We start from the raw sequence: 21,289 nt of genomic DNA on the forward strand, positions 1-21,289 counted from the left end.
GGGTAAAATAAAATATAAATTATATAAATTAAAATATATTCTGATACCTTCAACATTGCTAAGAACATGGTAATAAAATAGAACAAGAATTCAGAGTTAAAATGTCAGAACAAATTCATTGTGATAATGTCAGAAAACTTTAATAAAAAGTTGTGTAATTGATTACAATCAAACAAAACGTCTTCTCAAAACTGTTAGTATGACAATATTTACACAACTATCAATACTAAGCAATGTTTAATTTTGTTCAGTCTTTGGTTAATTGGCAATTAAAGAAAAACACTTAAGCAAAACATGGTCAGGTCGAAATGTCTGAATCATTTTTGGACCCAAATAGTTTTGAACAATTTCACTGGTAGTCCACACTATGAAGAATTATTGGGTATAATATTTTACAGTTTGCTTTTTTTTTTTTTTGCTGTACTCACTTACATAAATTAACTAATACATTTTTTTTTTTTAATTAGGCACGGTCACTTTAAGAGACAAGGCATCCATTATAATGATACAGATCCGTTTTCTTTCTCCACTGTTTACTTTCACTTAAGACATAACCGACAGATTTTTAGAACATACTTTCCAAGACCGGTACTGTGTCCCATATTCCATATAGGTTAGCTCATTCTTTCAAATCATGTGTATTCAGAGTGACGCTGACTATTATACATTTTCAAGGCATTTTACTGTATAGTTTTGGAAAAAAACTAAAGGCAAAATCACCCAAAACATCAATCTCCATTGTTGCACTTGCACTTTTCCCCATTTTCCAACATTCATAAAAAGGGTTCCTTTATAGGTTAGCTCATTCTTTCAAATCATATGTTTTCAGAGTGACCTTGACTATCACTGTCTTCATTTACAAGTCAGTTTCGGAGAAAAATAAATGCAAATTCACCCCAAGCATCTGAGTGCATCACTTTGACATCACGTCCCATTTTCAAACACTCATAAAAATCTTTCACAGGTTTGATTGTTTTTTTTTTGATTGATTCCTGTTTACAGTCATCCTGACTATTACATGATTATTATTATTATTACGATTAACATTTACATTTACATTTAGTCATATTGCAGATGCTTTTATCCCAAAGCGACTTATAACAGCGGGATACATAAAGTGATTCTACTTAAAGAGTCAAACAGACACAGGAAGTGCTTGTAATACCAAGTTTCAGACATTGTTCAAATAAGTACAAGCTAGAAAAAGAAGGAATAAATAAAGAGAGGTGTTTTTTTTTTAAGATGAAGCCAAGTAGTTTTGAAAGAGATGAGTTTTCATCTGTTGCTTGAAAAGTGCCAGAGATTCAGCATTTCTGATAGGGGTGGGAAGATTTTTTTTTTTTTTTTTTTTTTTTATGGTTTTGAATAAAATTGATGGCAAAATCATTTTTTAAAAAAGTGCACCCATAAAAATATTTTATTTGTACCTTTTGCTCATTCTTTCAATTGATTACTGTTCACAGTGATCCTATATTACTGTGGTAATTTTCAAATATTTTTTCTGTAAAGTTTGGGAGAAAATTAATGGCAAATTCACCCCAAGTATCTATGTGCACCTTTGCTCCCATTTTCAAAAACTCATAAAAAATTTTTTTTTTCTTTGCTCATTTTTTTCATTGATTCCTGTTCGCAGTGACCACGACTATTACTGTATTAATTTTCATGTCATTATACTTTACAGTTTCGAATAAACGCAAACTCACTTCAAAAATGTTTTTATAGATTGTGTTGTTGCACTCATATTCCATTTTCCAACATAAAGTGTCAGTTTTTGAAGGAATTATTGTGCAAATGTAACATGCTTATTACCATATGAAACTGACTCTTATTTCGTAAATAGTATTGGTCAAAATTGCTAAGAAATATCCTCCTGACGTCATACACTCAACCTTTTCTTACATTTTAATTATTAGTGTCTCATTTAATTAAGTTAAAATGTTCATTTTAACCTTAGGAACTGATTATGTTAATCACCTCTTTAAGCAGTACTTAGTTGTGTCCATGGTTTATAATTTTTAGTAAAATTTCTTATGTATTTGCTTTTATAGCCCTGAGGTTGTTGAATTTGTTTATGGTTATTATGCCTGCAAAGCTATTATTTGTTTTGCTGTGTTGGTTTACCATAACTATAAGTCTATTGAATAGGTCTGCTTAGCTGCAATTTTTTGTTTCAGAAAACAACTGTGTACATCTTAAGAATTAATAGCACTTTGGGCATACTCTTGCATATCCCATCAGACTGCACAACAGTGCCTACTGGGCCTTCAACACCTGTGAACATTTAGTGACTGTCTTCTGCACACCGATGCATACACCTAAAATCATCTTCTCATATAAGGCTTTTGTTTAATTGCATAAAAAATAACATATTTGCATTTGTATCTGTGAAAAGCCATAACACAGGTAACATAATTCCTATCACATCTTATTTCTTTATTTCAGTCTTAATAAAACTCATTTAAATTCCATTAGGTTGCATTGCAGTCGATCAATCAATAACCTACTGTTATTTCAAAGTGTCATTGAGTATTGAAAGGTGCCTAATAAATTTTCTTATTATTATTATTAAATTATTATAGGAGTAAGCGGCAGCAGAGGCTGTGGAAGAATGACTCCAAGGAGTTCTGCAGAGGCATGAGGACTATAATTGGTTACAAGCTTTCTGTACAATAAAAACAACAACAAATAAAATAATGGAAAAGAAACCTCAACATTTTTCCCATCAAAACATGAACATGACTGTTTTCTACCATTCACACTGAAACAATGATAGACTAATATTAATAATAGCAAATAATGTTTGTTATATAATACTTACTTTGTGTTTTTAATCTCAAAAGATAAGCTATATGTATCAAACATAGACAGTAAAAGAGATGGACACAGCGACCCCATTGGTTTCAACCGAGACAAATTAAGTCAATTAGAAGCAAGCACTTCCTGGGGGTCGAGTGTGCTGCGCAGACTCAAACTGAGCTTGATGACGTATATGTCACGTGAGCAACCTGTAAGTCTTCTAATCGCAGTGCCAAGAGAGATCTGTATCAACCACTGAATATTCCAAGGCGAGAAAGCAAGGCGTGAACAAGTTTTGGTAAGTATTCAGATTAATTATCTCCCTTGACTTTATGCTTCCACGTCCCCCCGATAGCCTCATAGACAGTAAAAGATTCTCTGTGAGCTTCTCCTCCTGTCCATATGGTAATTTCTCTACTGTGCGACAGAGAGTCGCTGGTTATGACGCACTTATTAGCCTAGTTTTTACAAAAACTGCTTCTACAGGACCATTATGTAAGATAGAAGGTAATGGAGCCTTTTATTCATTTTCGTGTTTCTTTAGAAATAATTAATGGACAAATGGAGTCTTTAAACAGCTCAGATGTAAAGTTATTCGCTGTCAAAGTGACACCAAAATGAATGGGAGTCAATGGGATGCTAACAGCAGGTGGGGGTCCGCTAGCCAATGGCGGCGCCCAGTGGTGCTTTAAAAAAATGAAACCCTGCCCCCCTGGTTTCAAAATAGGGCATTTAACAGGATGCAAGAGTTAAATTAGTTTAGCCAGGTCTTATTTTAAGTGTCATCAAACAGAACTTTCCTGACCTCTTTTTTGTGCTCTTAATTAGTTATTATTATTTGAATTAATACATTAATACTAGTCAGGGTGACTGTGAACAGGAATCAATTGAAAGAATGAGCAAACCTACAGTCATTGGCAAAATTATTGGCACCCTTGGTAAATATGATCAAAGAAGGCTGTGAAAATTAATCTGCATTGTCAATCCTTTTGATCTTTTATTTAACAAAATCACAAAAATCTAACCTTTCATTGAATAAGAAGAATTTAAAATGGGGAGAATTATCATTATGAAATAAATGTTTTTCTCAAATACACATTGGACACAATTACTGGCATACCTAGAAATTCTTATGAGTAAAATATCTCTGAAGTATATTCCCATTCATATTCACAATTTTAAACACTCCAGAGTGATTATTAATATGAAATTATCCAGCCATGGCTTCTTGTTTCACAGAAATATAAATACGAGGGAAAACAAAGCCCAAATCCCCTTACTCATTCATTACAATGAGAAAAATCTAAGAATATATTTCTGATGTGCAGCAAAAGATTATTGAGCTTCACAAATGAGTGAAATGGCTTTAAGAAAAGAGCTAGAGCAGTGAAAATTCCTATTTCCACCATCAGGGGAATAATTAAGAATTTCCAATAAACAGAAAACTTTACGAAACTGCCTGGAAAAGGATGTGTGTCTATATCGTCCTAATGCACGGTGAGGAGGAGAGTTTGAGTAGCTAAAGACTTTCCAGGGACCACAACTGGAGAAGTGCAGAAAACATGTTGTTTGGGAGGGTTTCAAGAAAAATTCTCCTCGCTCATCCAAAAACAAACTCCAGCATATTTAGTTATCAGACACGACTGGAACTTCAAATGGAACTGGCTGGTCAGATGAAATTAAAAAATGAGCTTTTTAGCAGCAAACACTCATGATGGGTTTGGTGAACACAGGGATAAAAAGTACCCCATGTGTACGATGAAATATACTGCTGTATTTTTGATGTTGTGGGCCTATATTTCTGCTGGAGGTCCTGGACGTCTTGTTTAGATACATGGCATTATGGATTCTACCAAATACCAACATATAAAAAAAGTGACTGACTCAAACACAGACTTGAAAAAATAGGTCAGTGAGCACAAAACCAAGCTTTTGCTTTGGATACTCCAGTCGTCTGACCTGAAACCTACAGAAAATGAGTGGGGTGAACTGAAGAGAAGAAGCACCAACATGGAGCTGGGAATCTAAAGGGTCTCTAGAGATTCTGGATGAAGGAATATATATATATATATATATATATATATATATATATATACACATACATATACACAAACGTGAAATAAAAATCAATGAATGAAAATCATTAACATTTATAAACATTAATAAACGATTCATAATAATGTACAATACAAACTTTTATGTTCAAAAATAAATTATTTAAAAACAAAACAAAAAAAAATTAGTTAAAATAAGCAAAAGTATAAAGGAAACGTGTGTTACAGCTTCTTACATGCATTTTGACTGCTCTCAGCACCCGTACCGTAAGTGCACGATTACACGCGCAAGTCAAGAAAAATAAAAATAAGTGCAGCGGGCTGGCTTGGCCCTGTATTTTCAAATCGCGAATGAGAGAGAGAGAGAGAGAGAGAGCGCAAGCATGCAAGAGCTAGGCAGGAAATCTAAGAAACAATATTATTTTCTAGCCAGTTCTAGTAGAGACATTAGCCTACACAAAAGATTAGGCCAAACTCATTTTATCAACAGTCACATGACAGGAAGTATATGCCGCACAGTCATTTTAGCAACGGTCACAAGACAGGAAGCATGTTGCGTAATGGTCTGCAAATGAAACAAACAGATCAGCATTGGTTTGAGTGTTCATCACGGCTTTTCTGTGAAACAATACTTTAAAAAGCAGTAGTAACGAATGCTGTTGAGTCGTACAGGAATGTTCAGCCTTTGTGGATTTTGCCCTTTGTTTATCAAAGTTCATTTATTACTCTGTGTGTGTGTATCATTCAGTCCTCTCATTTTGCAGACATTCTGAGTATTTTGCTTCCTTCAGCTCTCACTGGATTCATCTTAACGGTAGGATTTTTTAAATTCTAAAGAATTTTCTTTATTGTTTGTTGTATATTTGGGACACTTTTACCATTCAAATGGCTGTGAAAATGTCCCAGTTAAGCTGAATATAATATTTTGTTGTATAGACCCCTTAAAAGTTTGTAAACATTGGAACGTCTCCGGGTGGGCGGGGCTTAGCTTGAGTCAAAAAGAGGCGCGGACGCAATGTTGACAAGCGTCACTGCCTCTGCGGGACCGTGAGAGCTATTTTTGTAAATTAACTCTCGCGGATGGAAGCAGGCTACCTGACCCGTATGCCATAAGGCCATATGAATTACTTTTTTTGTCAATGCTTATTTTTTAATGTAACCTATCGCTGGGCTAAATATGATTAGCAATGTGTATTATTTTAAGAGACCATTCAAAGGATGGCACACACATCTATCGCTGTATGTTTGTTTAACATTTAAACTAACGTTAGCTAGTGCGCTGAAGGTTGGCGACTTTTCACCTATAAAACAGAAACTTGCTGATTTACTAGATAAAACCAACACACCAATTCATATGCATATATTATTTGACCTGATATGAAGGGCGCACTGCAAACACGAGCATTATTTATGATCATCTCAGTCCAGTCTTAACGCTGTGTTGCATTCAACCACAATTGTCTTCTTGATTTATGTGAAGGAATGTCTGCCGGGATCCGGTAAAACTTTAGTTTTGAAACAAAAGTGCTGTTCCTTCTACTCTGGCAGCCAAAAACACAACAAGAACCTCAAACTTTTAGCGCACCTGCTAGGAGTTCTGCCTTTTTAAAAAAAAAAAAAATTATATAAAGCTTTATTAAATTCTTACAAAATACAGACAGCAAATTTAAGAACAAAATACAGATATAACATATAGCGAGAACAAAGCAAAACAGAAAAAGAAGAAGAAAAAAAAAATACGAGAGTATTTCATTTAAACAGTTTTAGGGATTTACAGATGTCAATAGTCCTTAGAGCCTTTGTGTTTTTTTGACAGTGATGTAGGCGATTAAGGGGTCTATATTTGGGACACTTTTACCATTCAAATGACTGAAACTGTCCCAGTTAAGATGAATTTAACCTGCTATGTCTCAAAACGGAGCTTGAAACTAAATTACCTGCATGGAAAATGTGTATTAAAAATATAAGTGCTGTCAAACGAGTAATCGCATCCAAAATAAATGTTTTTGTTTACATAATATGAGTTGGTACGGTTTATTTATGTATATATAAAAACACATGAATGTATACATTTAAAAAAAAAAAAAGTTATGTTTATATATTAAATTATATAGTATTACATACATTTTCTAAATATCTACTGTATGTGTGTGTATTTATTTATATACAGAAAACACAGTACATACTCATTATGTAAACAAAGTTTTATTTTTGTATGCGAGTAATCGTGATGAATTGTTTGACAGCACTTATATACAAATATCCCCTTAAATATTTCACTTTGTTATGTTGCAGCATTTGCTAAAATAACTTAAGTTAATTTTTTTCTCCCATTAATGTACACACAGCACCCCATATTGACAGAAAAAACAATTGTTGGCATTTTTTTGCACATTAAAAAAACAACAACCAAAAAAACCCCACATGGGCCTAAGTATTCAGACCCTTTGCTCAATGTTTAGTAGAAGCACCCCTTTGATCTAATACAGCCATGAGTCTTTTTGGGAAAGATGCAACAAGTTTTCCACACCTGGATTTGGGGATCCTCTGCCATTCCTCCTTGCTGATCCACTCCAGTTCTGTCAGGTTGAATGGTAAACGTTCGTGGACAGCCATTTTCACGTCTCTCCAGAGATGCTCAATTGGGTTTAAGTCAGGGCTCTGGCTGGGCCATTCAAGAACAGTCACAGAGTTATTGTGAAGCCACTCCTTCATTATTTTATCTGTGTGCTTAGGGTCATTGTCTTGTTGGAAGGTGAACCTTCTGCCCAGTCTGAGGTCCTGAGCACTCTGGAGATGTTTTTTTCGTCCAGGATATCCCTGTACTTGGCCACATTCATCTTTCACTTGATTGCAACCAGTCGTCCTGTTCCTGCAGCTGAAAAACACCCCCACAGCATGATGCTGCCACCACCATGCTTCACTGTTGGGACTGTATGGACATGTGATGAGCAGTGACTGGTTTTCTCCACACATACCGCTTAGAGTTAAGGCCAAAAAGTTCCATCTTGGTCTCATCAGACCAGAGCATCTTATTTCTTACCATCTTGGAGTCCTTCAGGTGTTTTTTCATGTGTCTTGCACTGAAGAGAGGCTTCCATCTACTCTGCTATAAAGCCCAAACTGGTGGAGGGCTGCAGTGATGGTTGACTACTTGACTTTCTACAACTTTCTCCCCTCTCCCAACTGCATCTCTGGAGCTCAGCCACAGTGATCTTTGGGTTCTTCTTTACCTCTCTCACCAAGGCTCTTCTCTAGGACGGCCAGCTCTAGGAAGGGTTCTGGTCATCCCAAACATCTTCCATTTAAGGATTATGAAAGCCATTGTGCTCTTATAAACCTTATTTTTTTGTAACCTTGGCCAGATCTGTGCCTTGCCACAATTCTGTCTCTGAGCTCTTCGGGCAGTTCCTTTGACCTCATGATTCTCATTTGCTCTGACATGCACTGCGAGCTGTAAGGTCTTATATAGACAGGTGTGTGTAATCAAACACAGCTGGACTCAAATGAAGGTATATAACCATCTCAAGGAGGATCAGAAGAAATGGACAGCACCTGAGTTAAATATATGAGTGTCACAGCAAAGGGTCTGAATACTTAGGACCATGTGATATTTTCAGTTTTTCTTTTTTAATAAATCTGCAAAAATGTCAACAATTGTGTTTTTCTGTCAGTATGGGGTGCTATGTGTACATTAATAAGGAAAATATTAACTTAAATGATTTTAGCAAATGGCTGCAATATAACAGAGTGAAAAATTGAAGGGGGTCTCAATACTTTCTGTACCCATTATACCCATTACCCACTATATATATTTGTTAATTCTCTTTAACTGTTATTCAGATGACAAAAGTACAAATAAAAGATTTCCAAAGTTTTCACTGGCCAACATAAATGTATTTTGTAAACATGAAAAAATTATGTTTTTGACTACTGCAACACATTCCAGTTGGATAAGAGGCAAAAAATAAAGTTGAAAAGGTTATAGTGCATTCTGTTTTGTAACAATTCACAGTAAGCAGGTGAACTGGTAATACCGTATTTTCCGCACTATAAGGTGCACTTAAAAGCCTTTAATTTTCTAAAAAAACGACAGTGCGCCTTATAATCCGGAACACCTTATATATGGATCAAGGCGCTCTGTCAAAATGTTGACATTCCCTTTAGCACAGCTGCATGTGGATGCATAACGCAAGCCCAGTCAAACGTTTGACTGCAGTATCTTCTATTCTATGTGCTTTATAATCCGGTGCACCCTATATATGAAAACAGTTCTAAAATAGGCCATTCATTGAAGGTGTGCCTTAAAATAAAATGCAAGCAAAGTTGGATCATGTCTCATAATTTTAGACCAAACTGTCATTTACCACAGTCTGCTGCTCCATCAAGAAATGCAACTTGAATATCTGTTAATAGTAGAAAGCTATCAGTTATATGCAGCTGCCGGTTTCTCTGGGCAAGAGCTCATCTCAGATAGTAAAAAAAAATATATGGAAAAATGACTGGCATATGTGCAAAGGTACCATTGACATGGAGTCATATATTGGGATTGTACAGAGATACTGCCATCAAGATGATGTCTTTCATGGGAAGTCCATGGTAATTAGATCAAGACAATGCCAGCTCTCATTCTGCATGTGCTACAAAAGCATGGTCTCGTAGAGCCATAGTGAATGTGTTAGAATGGCCTACATGCCATCAAGATCTGTCTCCTATTGAAAATGTATGACCAGTCATGAAAAGGATAGTCAGACAACGACGATCACAGACTGCTGAGCTTCTGAAATCTTGTATGAAGTGAGACTGGACAAAAATTTTGCTTTAACAATTAGTATCCTCAATTCCCAAACAAAGAAACATTAATTAAAAGGAAGACTGATGTGACACAGTGTTAAACGTGCCTCTTTCCCAACTTTTTTGGAGTATGTTGCAGCTATCAAAATCTAAATTTGTTCTTTAGAAATCTTTTCTTTGTATTTTTTTCAATTAAATAAAAGTTAAAAGTAATGAACAAATCAGAGATTCTTGATTGCATTTTACAAACTGTCCCAACTTCTCTGAAATTGGATTGTGTCTGTGTGTGTGTATTTGTATGTGTGTGTATATACAAATTATTTGTAATATATACAAAAAGCCCAAACATTAACTGATATAGATTTTTTTAATAACATTTTCAATACATTTTATTTACTAAAATATCTAAATTTACATGTTTATTTAGATGTACAGTTAATTAAAGAATTTCATTAATCTGACATGTATTTTAAAGATTTAAAAATATTACCTTGCTCCTTTAAATATATTATGGCATTTGAAAGATTACATGTGATAATAACAATAATAATAAAAAAAATCCTTGACCTTGAGACACACTATTCAACATACTTTAACATGCTTGTAAGTACTTAAATTTGATTTTCATATACTGTATAGCCATGTAAAATGACTATCCATTTTATGTTAAAACTTTGTACATTGCTGCTTGTAGGGATATAATGGACCTGAAAGAGTACTTGAACAAGATTGGGTTTACTGGCCAATATGACAAAGCCGACCTGGACAATTTGTTCACCATCCACAAGCTGCATGTTATGAATATTCCATTTGAGAACCTCAGCATCCATTCTGGCGAGAAGAACACTTTGGACCTGCAAATCATCTATGATAAAATAGTCAAGAGCAATCGGGGAGGCTGGTGTTGTGAAAACAACCACTTGTTCTCATGGGTCCTGAAGGAGATGGGTTACAAATTCACTACACTAGGCTCCAAAGTGTTCACCTTGGACTCTCATCTCATCAATCTGGTGGAGATTGATGGGAAGCAGTATATTGCAGATGTGAGCTTTGGAGTGTCGGGCCAAATCTGGCATCCCTTAGAGTTGATCTCAGGTAAAGACCAGCCACAGCCTCCAGGTGTATTCCGCCTCATAAATAATGGAATGCAGTGGGTTTTGGAGAAGACCAGCAGGAAGAAATTGATCCAAGATAAGGCCTTTGATAATTCCAGCCTCATTGATAAACGGCTCACCAAAACATTATACTCCTTCACATTAACACCCCGTGATGTAGATCATTTCCAAAAGATGTCCGATTGCCTGCAGATTAGTGCAGATTCTCTGTTCATGCTCAAATCCATTTGCTCCCTTCAGACAGCCACAGGCTTCAGAGCCCTAATTGGTTGGACGTACAGCGAGGTCACATTTAAAGAGGACTCAGACTTGGTGGACATGAAAGAAATCCCAGACTGTGAGATAGAGGCTTTACTAAAGGACAAGTTTAACGTGGTGTTAGTTAATAAATTCACACCCAAAAACAACAATGCTAATTATTGCATTTAGTACTCAGCTCATCTAATGTTAGTAATCATTGTGTTTTTCTTGAATATTGAGATACAAATTGTGCTCTCTGAACGCTCTACTTCTTTGTATTTAATTATTTTGTTAATGCTCTCTATATATATTTAATATTTTTTATATATATATTTTTGTTAATTTGGCTGTGAAACCATGTCTCCATTTTAAGTTTACAAATGTCATAGGACAATGTGGAAAAATAATTTTCCATTGTATTTGCTTGACATAACAATACTTTTTGAATTTGTACTTGTCAGCTGAAGTCAGACTACTCTAAGAAGGACGCTGTAGGATTGATTATCCTTGAACAGTCCATTTAATTAAAAGAACACAACACCACATTCCACAGTTCAGAACAATTCCCCATTGAACCATTAGTACATCATAAAACACAGTCATGGTGCCAAGATGGCTAAAGGAGATGTCAACCCCTCCTTTCCCTTCTGTGCCTGTCTAATCTTATACCAGCGACGTCAGGACAGCAGGAAAAGATTTCTCTTTGTTCCCCAAACTTAAGACCAAATGGCCAGCAACCCTGTGGTTACCCCAATGCATAAATCCTCAGCATTATCAGGAAAGGAAGGATGCTAAGGCATTCCCTTGGCCCAGGATCACCAAAAACCTTAAACCAGGGAACACCTCCTTGCTGCAGCTGTAAATTCCAGAGACTTTGTCTCCCAAAAACCAACATTAAAATTTAACCCACATGTGGTTTAATACAAAAAACGATCTGAAAATTGCTTCCAATAAGCAAAATTGATTGTTTTGTTTTTTACCTCACACATTTTTTAAGTATCATGTATGTTTTATATAACCTGTGGAATCATTTCTGTGTTTATCTTTCATTACAGCCTATTCGTAGGGTTTTCTAAGTTATAGGAACTAATCACCAGAAGTTGCCTCATACATGTGTATTCTCTGTATTATGCATGCTTTATATTTGTCAAGTAATTTTGTGTGTTAAACACTTATCACTGCTAAATCCTTATTTACTTCCACCTCAACTATGGGAAGTATATGTATTTTGGTACCCACTTGATGGGTAAATGATTTCTAGAATTTTGATATAAAGTAGATGTGTGTAGGATGCACCATATTTAAACTATTTAGTTTGCTTATTAAAGCGTTTAATCTAAACTCTCAGAAGTTTGGACATACGCGATCACGTGGACATTACGCTAATTACAGGCGGGGTGTAGGCCCGCCCAAGACAAAATCTGATTGGCTGTCGTACTAAGAAGGACGGGTCAGATGGACACACTTATAGCCCAATGACAGGCTTTTTGCCTCCTGCTTTTTGCCTCACTTTTGCCCTGCTTGCAGTGACTTGGGCTCTTGCCAGTGTTTTGTGCTGACCTTTCCATCGTCCAGCGTGTTCCTCTTCAAACCACCAAGAGCTCACTCAAAACTAATCAACTCTTCTGTAAGATCCTTCGTTGAACTTCGTTAAAGAAAAACCCTCTCAGAGAAACTCTGTAGCATAGCAACCCGCAACCCTGGTAGTCTCGCGAACGAAGAGCCACAAGGCAAAGCCAACCAACCACTCATCATCGAGTGCTGTCCCGAAAGACAGTGTCATCAACCGACTGCCAATCAATCAGTGCCAGAGAATCCGTCTCCAGCAACTTCCAGCAACTTCCAGCAACGCGCCCACAGGAGCATTCAAACGCAAGTGCACAATATCTCCTAATTCTGGCTGAAACTGGTGCAAATCTTATTAAGAAAACGAACTAAGATTAAAGTGCTAGTAGATTGATTCTCTCAGGTTGCGGTCAAGAAATAGTGTCTAACGCTAGACACTTGGGACTCCCTTCACCCTCCGTTAATAACATCACTTGTCTCGGTCACTGTTTGAATGAATGTTTGTTTTCGTTAGTTTAGTTTGTGTGTATTAGAGTAGTTCAATAAAGCCTTGTTTGATTTTTACATACCAGTGTCTTGTGCTGTGTGCCTACAAGTTACTGCTGTTAACCTTTCCTGTTTCTGTTTCCTAACCGTGGTTGGGAGACACTTGGGAGATCCGGCTTCTCCTCCAGGGCCGGAAGTTCTCCTCCCGGGGTTAACTCCCTAAACTTCACGCTGCTTAGTGCGATGGTAGCATATAAAAACAAAGAGGCCATCTTGCCGAAGAGTTTAGGTGCTTTATTTTGCTGGCTGCACTGAAATACCCTGCACACAGCTAACTACCTGCACCGGTCACCGTATCCCTCTCACACACACTCATCCGCTGCTTCGCGGGGATCAGACAGGGGGAGGGGCGCGCCTCGGACACGGGCACTCACTCACTCTCATTCACACAAACACACTGAGCTGTCCTGCCCTCCTACCGCACCCCCACCATAGTCAAGTACCACATGGGAAGGAGTGGATGGAAGAGACCCAATCATGTGAGTGTTAGTAGCAGGTGGAGTGGATGGCCGGTCATCACTCGAGGCAGTAGAGTCTGCTGGGTGCCCGTCCACTGCTGGTGGCAGGATTTCAGAAGGTGTCCAGTTCTGGGATTGGGATCAAAGTAGTCCATGTGACATCAGATGGTCAGTTAGAATTTTTTTGAAGCATCGAAAATACATTTTGGTCCAAAAATAGCAAAAAATATAGCTTTATTCAGCATTGTCTTCTCTTCCGGGTCTTCTTGAACTACTGGTGATCCAAAAACCGATGCAACCGGTTCTTGACTCATGAATGAGTCAAACTTTGTTCTTTATCTGGCTTGGCTCTGTGTTCATCTTCAGTTCTCTCTTTCACAGCAATTCAGTGAGTGTACTGTTTGAGTAAATGAATTACTCCGCGATATTGGTTTGTTTTAACTCAGAGGGAGTGTCAGCCACATTAAAAAAGTTAACAGCTTAAGTCATTTGTGGATTTATGCTTAATGGAGATGCGAGCCTTTTCAAACGATTCAGTTCGATTTGGTGAACTGGTTCAAGAAGATCTGGTTACATTGAATGATTTGTTCGCGAGCCGGATATCACAAATTGCAGTGTTTTAAACTCTCTCACAACCGACACTGAAGAGAAGACAATGCTGAATAAAGTCGTAGTTTTTGCTATTTTTGGACCAAAATGTATTTTCAATGCTTCAAAAAATTCTAACTGACCCTCTGATGTCACGTGGACTATTTTGAAAATGTTTTTATAACCTTTCTAACCATGGACAGTATCCCGTGCACACACTTTCAATGGAGGGACTGAGAGCTCTCGGAATAAATCTAAAATATCTTAAACTGTGTTCCGGAGATGAACAGAGGTCTTATGTGTTTGGAAACGACATGAGGGTGAGTTGATAATTACAAAATTATCATTTTTGGGTGAACTATTCCTTTAAAGTGAAAAAGTTAATTTTCAGTAAAATGCCTTGAAAATGAATACAGTGATAGTCAGGTTCACTCTGAATACATTTGATTTGAAAGAATGAGCTAACATATAACGGAACATTTCTTATGTGTGTAGGAAAATGGGGAAGTGCAATTGCTAGGATGAATTTTTTTTTTGTTATATACACACACATAAACACACTTATTAAAGGGGTCATATGATGCAATAGAAATCAGTGGTTAAGTTATTTACAACACTGTTCCAGAATAGTTCAACTCAAATATTCAGATGTGTGCAGCACATTTTATGGAGGATTGTTTCCTGATCCTGGGAGAGAAGGCTACAATGCCGGCTGTTCTGACACAGAGTCTGTTAGTATGTTTGCATATGTAAAGGATTTGCCACTGGTGATTCAAACACGAGTTTTGAGCAGTGTAGAGCAGCGGGTTATCAATTCCAGTCCTCGCGCCCCCATTCTCTGCACACTTTGAATGTTTCTTTAATGGCTTCAAACGTTTGTTCTATTCGAACATAAGTGCCCTGTGAAGTGGACATCACAGGATACTGCACCATGATTCCACTTTAAAGCGTATATGTTACATTCAAAATGCACTGAAGTGTGCGAGACGTGAATTTAAATTGTATTTATTTACAGAGGTATATGATTTCAGTATGTGGAAAATAAAGATATATATATATATATATATATATATATATATATATATATATATATATATATATATATATATATATATATATATATAATTTAAAAAAAAAACTTAAACCGCATAAACACATTTCATTATACCAAATACAAAAAAATTAAAACAATAAATAATAATGTTCTTTAGTAACATCATATGACACCTTTAAATGAATGCAGGTGATGGTTAGCAGGAAACATATGATTAATGAACATGCAATTCCTCCAGATTTGTTTCATTAGCTTGAACATCTGCTAGGTAAAAAAGCTCCAATTCCCCTGCAGTTACAATAATGCCACTCAATCGTATTTAAGAGACTGTTAAACACAATTTAATGGTCATGGTGAAGCCTTCTTATATTGCTTTTCCTTGCATTTTATGCTCTTATTGAATTTTGAGCTTATTGAAGTTTGTAATTTACTTTACAACCATTTACCATTTTGCACTGCTATGTGCAGAGAGAACATGCAATGCATTTATAACACTCCTCAAATATTGTAATGATAACCATCAAATGTGGATCCCTTTCAGCTGCAGTTGCTCTGTAAACCAGTCTCATCGCCCCAGACGTATTTTACATTTCTCCCAAGGTTACAATATGTGCACAATAAATTGCATACTGAATTTCATTCAGCTCAGGGTTTAAGGAAATAAAACTCATTTATAATAGGACTGCAATGAAGATTGTAACTGACAGCTTAACCAGTGTTTTTTTTTTTTTATAACTGTATAATTTCATATAAAATACAAGGGGACAATAGCTTCTGCCCTTGTTTTTTTCTCTCTCCTGAACTACTGTGCATTGACCTGTTTACCCATTGATTCTATTCAGGAATCAGTTCAATTTGTCCTTGTCTGTACTTTAAGTCTACACCGTGAATCAATCGATCACTTTCTCTCCCAGTGGCACTAGTTAGACCAGTTGTCACACTGGCACTGCATCTGACTACAGAGTGTGTCGCGCTCGTGGCTGCGTTCAACAGCAGTAAAGAGACAGTCACGCGCATTTAAGAACTTAGAAGTGGTTTACTTGTCGATAGAGAAGACAACATAATTGTTCAGTCGGTGCATTTTGCATCGATTCTCATCAGATCGATCATTTATAAGTGACATGTTGCCGTTTTTCGCTTGAGCACAAGACTCTGTCGCGCGCGTTTGGAACAGTGTGCATCGTGAGCGGTCTCCAGTCCACTTGAGATATTTTACATCAGAAGATTTTTCTGGTCATTTTCGCCATGGCACCGCCACAGAACGGATCTAACCTGACGGGAAACTTTACAAATCAGTTTGTGCAGCCGCCGTGGCGCGTCGCGCTCTGGTCTGTGGCGTACAGCTCCATCCTGGCGATCGCGGTGTTCGGGAATCTGATCGTCATGTGGATCATTCTGGCTCATAAGCGGATGCGAACCGTCACCAATTACTTTCTGCTCAACCTGGCGTTTTCAGACGCATCGATGGCCGCCTTCAACACTTTGATTAATTTTGTTTATGCCACGCATGGTGACTGGTATTTTGGAGAAGCCTACTGTAAATTTCACAACTTTTTCCCCGTCACCTCCGTGTTTGCGAGCATTTACTCGATGAGCGCTATATCAGTCGACAGGTAGAGTACACGTGAAGATAACGTTTAATCACTGTGAGAACTTGATGGGTGTCGTGTTTAATGCATGCTCTCTTTCATTCACTGTCGGAAGTGTGATCAAATACACTAATTGCAACACATTTTGTTGTTGTTTGTTTTAACAAATGCAATCTATTTTTTACATTGGTAAATGAAGAAAATATTTTTCTCAAAAAAGTTAAAAAATTGAATCTAAATGTAGCATAACAGCGATTAAAAAATATATAAATATATATTTTTGTCCTTTTTTTTTAATAATTAAATTGAAAGTCCTTTCTTATTTGCTAATAAATAAGTAAATAAATAAATAAAACCACGAAATATTTTATGGAAATACTGATGATAAACAATAATAATTATTATTATAATAACAATAATGAATAAGAAATACATTAAATAATACACACTATAATTTGTAATTCAGAAATTGAAAACGTTTCATAGACGAGATATTCAGTGCTTTTTATATTTATTGCCAATTACAAAGCCAATTGTTATGCCCCCCCCCACTTCTCCCTTTTGTTTGTTCTAAAGAGTTCTATGTGTATTTCAAATAGTTTTACAGATTTAGTTAAGGCTGATTTAAGCCGTCATTTATGTGTTATTTGTGTGCTGATATTAGTTTGTTTGTTGTGCTCCATGTGCCTGTAATTTTTCTTAACTGGGAAAAGTGCCTCAGGCAATTTTTCCTACTCATAGCAGAATGCTTGACTGAAGTGAATTGCTGCGCAATGATTGTGGATCAGTGAGCTCTGCTAACATATTTACAGTACCTTCAGGGGGCATCTTGGCAGGTGCAGATGCACATTCATTCAATACATGGAAATAACACAGAGCAACTGGAACCATAAGCATCATGAATATAATTTATTGTATAATTCGTAGACTGAATTGAAAAGCTCAAAATTGAATTGAATCCATTTTGATGATAAATCAGTGGCATTCTTTAAAAATGTAAGGTTGGTAAGCAGTCAAGAATTTGTCACATTTAAGATGCATTCAGATTATTGATGATTATTGTTGAGTGGGTAGCTCGAGGAGATCACATGACATCTAAGTACTATTGTTCTATTCTTCTTTCTTTTTAATGTGCACCATACAATTAATTTAGCCTGACCATATTGAGTAGTGAAATGAATCCATACCAATCCAATAGTAAATTAATGGGCTCTCAATGAACAATGGACACAGTCGAGAGAGACAAATTGTTTGCATTTAGCACTAACAGAGAGCTAGTGCTTCTATGGCTATACATAGCATTAATTTATATTGATCCTTTTATTTATTTATTTATTTATTTTTTTATTTTTTTTTACCTCCAATCAGCTGTTTGAAATCAAATGATTTAAAAGAACAATTCAAACTAATGTGAATGAGTGCAACTGCTGGGAGATCTGTAGGATAGAAGCCGCAATAATGAATGCTGAATATTTCAGAGAGTCTCAGTGCTGTCCGAATCATGTTATTTTGCCAAAAGCACTGCTTTGGAACTTTTGAGGAAATTTGAATGTATCCTACAAGTTTTTTACCCTAACTATCCAGGTCTTTACGATGCATAATATGCTTGCACCTAGAAAAAAGGTAGGATACTGTCACCGAGATGGCACCCTTTCAAAAGGTATTTATATGCACTTTCAAGAAGAACCAATTAGAACCAATTAGTCATCCATAAGGTACAAAGATGTACCTTTTAGCTTTTGTACCTTGGCTTAGAGTACAGTGATAGATATGGAAAAGGATGATTAAAAAAAGATTTTTAAATGATTTTGAAAGTATAGCCTGCATTATTTAGCCAAAGTCAGTAAAAACAGTAAGATTTTGAAATATTATTATAATTTTAAAACAACAGTTTAATATTTTAATATATTTAAAAAATGTATATATATATATATATATATATATATATATATATATATATATATATATATATATATATATATATTCGGGATTCTTTGTTTAAAGTTTTTTTTAACAGAATTATTTTTTTTTGTAACATTCTAAATATCTTTACTTTCACTTTTGATCAATTTATTGCATCCTTTCTGAATGAATATACATTTTTTCATTGATGTTTTTGTACCCTGCTGATATTTCCTTATGTTTCATATATAGTAATTAGACAACTCAGATTTTAATCTCACAAACAAAATAAAGTGAAAATAATTGCATATTAAATGGGAATTTAGAACTTCAGCAGTAACCTTAACAGATAGGTACGATTAGTTTGCACGATTAGTTGCACAGTGTGTAAATGTCAGTATCTGGGTACTTACTTAGGAAAATTATTTGTGACGCTATCTATGGCCCTTGTATCATGAGTGGTATGTGTTCTGCAGTAAAGATGAGTTCTCAGAGTAATGCAATGCTTTACAATGAGTCCAAAAGCTAGAAACTGTAGCTGAGTCTTACAGACATCACTCTAATGTCAGAATCTATCCATGATTTTTCTGTGTCCTGTCAGTGGAACTCATGTCAGAAAGCGAGTTGTCACTTTGCACATGTGAAAATGATGGAAGCAGCATAACTTTTGATTAGGTTTAGAACTGATACCTAGCACATGGTCTGAAGCTTGGGTTTCTGTCACAGGTTGACTGACTTCTAGTAAAATGTCAGGTCAATCAGATACAACATAAGCTATTATTCATCCAACATAACAGAATATTTTCCATATATATAAGATTAAAATGCTTAAAAGATGAGTTGGCAATTGATGAGCTGAACTGCTTTGCATTTTAATCCTGATATAATATTAATTAATTCCAAAAAGTGGACTTGCTTTGAGGATGCAACTGTAGTAATTTACAAGGCTTTTATCAGCATTGTTTTATTACTGTAAAAGCAGAAGTACCATACATTCTATTAAAATATCCTATCATTAGCCAATCAACCTTTCATTTATGTTTTAAGATTAAATCCCAAGTTACCAATTAACTCCAAATCCATACTACTATAAAAACATGAGATAATTTATTGAAACTCGACTGCACAAATGCCTCGATTGACTTGACTTCGACATTAACATTAACTTTTTCCTTTTTCAAGGTCCCTAATTATTTCAGCCTGATATGAATAGTCCGTGCTGCACTTTCAGCTTGGGTTATTTTCTGATCCTGTAACAGTGTAATGCAAGCTTTTTTCAATAGATAATTGATACTCAAGGATGAAAAATGGAATATGGTCATAAAAATGGTCATAATTATTATCGTATTATGGCTTATTTTGTTCCAAAAACATTTACTACTAATATAGATTGGACCTTGGAAACAAACAAACAAACAAAATGTATGTTGTTTTTTGCAACCAGTATACATAAGCAACCAGGAGATAGTTACTGTTATTTCCTGTGCTCAAAATGTCACATAGTGCTCATGGCTCCAGGCTACATATTTCACAACCCACGTTTGCTGTTACTGTTGTTTTGCTGGTAGGCAGTCACTACTCTTATATACAGAGCTATTGTGACGTCTGCAGGAATTTGCAGTGGGTCAGTGTGCTTGCACTGCCGCATTTAGAGGAAAGTGTGAGATTTGTGCTGACACCACTTGGCCAGACAGTATTTTTTAGTAGGATAAATGTTTAATTTTACTGTTAGAGAGATGGCATTGCTAACAAAACCTCATTGTGTTGGTTTATGAAACTTTAATGAAACTGTTATGTGTAACATTTTTAAAGAATAGTGGAGGCCTTTAAGTTCAATGTCAGTTCAAACATTTTGTCATCAGTGGCATTACACTTCAATGCAATGTTATTTAGCTGAGTGGTTTTACATAAACAGAGGACAACTCTAAAATCTGCTGTATTTATGTATAGCCTAAAATGTCAGATCTGTATTTGTATTTATTGATTACTTTGATTTTCAATAAATTAAAGAACATTTTCTTTTTTTTTTTATTGAGATTTTTGGTAACCGCATGCATGCATTCATACATAATAAAATAATCTAACCAGAAAAAAATCAAATAAAGCCCAAATGGGATGTTTAAAACTATGCTATGTTATTTATTCGTTTATTTATGCTAAATAGTATAAATAACAGGATTTGTTTTTTAAATGGGATGCCAAATTGTACTGTATCCATCACATGTGTTGGCTTGTATGTACACATCACAGCATGACCTGAGCTGTTTTTAATTGCGGTATACTAATTAACCTACGCTTTTGAATGTTTACTAGATACTTGCTGAGATTTATATTCATGACTATTATAACTTATACACAGTGTACCCCTCTGTCATATTTCCTGTTGTTTATCCAAGATGCCTACAAAAGTGCTTTGACATCCATATCCAGAAATAACCTTCTCTGCCCAAGAGTAAAATTGGCTGTCTAATAAGCCATTCACTGCTACAAGAGTGAGTCGTTAACAAAGCAAATGGCCTATTATGACTCGTGAATAATTTTGAATACGTTAACCACAGAGGCTTAGCCTCACATTATCGTCCACAAG

General features: G+C 35.8%; 2 protein-coding genes across 2 annotated transcripts in view; both read left to right on the forward strand.

Moving 5' to 3' along the window:
* The first annotated feature begins 5,288 nt into the window (after positions 1-5,288).
* On the forward strand, positions 5,289-13,108 carry LOC113095182 (arylamine N-acetyltransferase, pineal gland isozyme NAT-10-like). The gene is made up of 2 exons (XM_026260816.1): positions 5,289-5,664; positions 10,339-13,108. The coding sequence occupies exon 2, from the start codon at positions 10,346-10,348 to the stop codon at positions 11,186-11,188; it is 843 nt and encodes a 280-aa protein (XP_026116601.1). The 5' UTR covers positions 5,289-5,664; positions 10,339-10,345; the 3' UTR covers positions 11,189-13,108.
* A 3,127-nt stretch (positions 13,109-16,235) lies between these two features.
* LOC113095189 (neuromedin-K receptor-like) overlaps positions 16,236-21,289 on the forward strand; it is a 34,380-nt gene continuing 29,326 nt past the window's right edge. The window contains exon 1 of the mRNA XM_026260825.1: positions 16,236-16,824. Within this exon, the coding sequence (XP_026116610.1) occupies positions 16,457-16,824 (368 nt within the window). The 5' untranslated portion in view covers positions 16,236-16,456. The remainder of the gene's footprint in view (positions 16,825-21,289) is intronic.

Source organism: Carassius auratus, unplaced genomic scaffold (assembly GCF_003368295.1).
Source record: "Carassius auratus strain Wakin unplaced genomic scaffold, ASM336829v1 scaf_tig00215630, whole genome shotgun sequence".
Taxonomy (NCBI): Eukaryota; Metazoa; Chordata; class Actinopteri; order Cypriniformes; family Cyprinidae; genus Carassius; species Carassius auratus.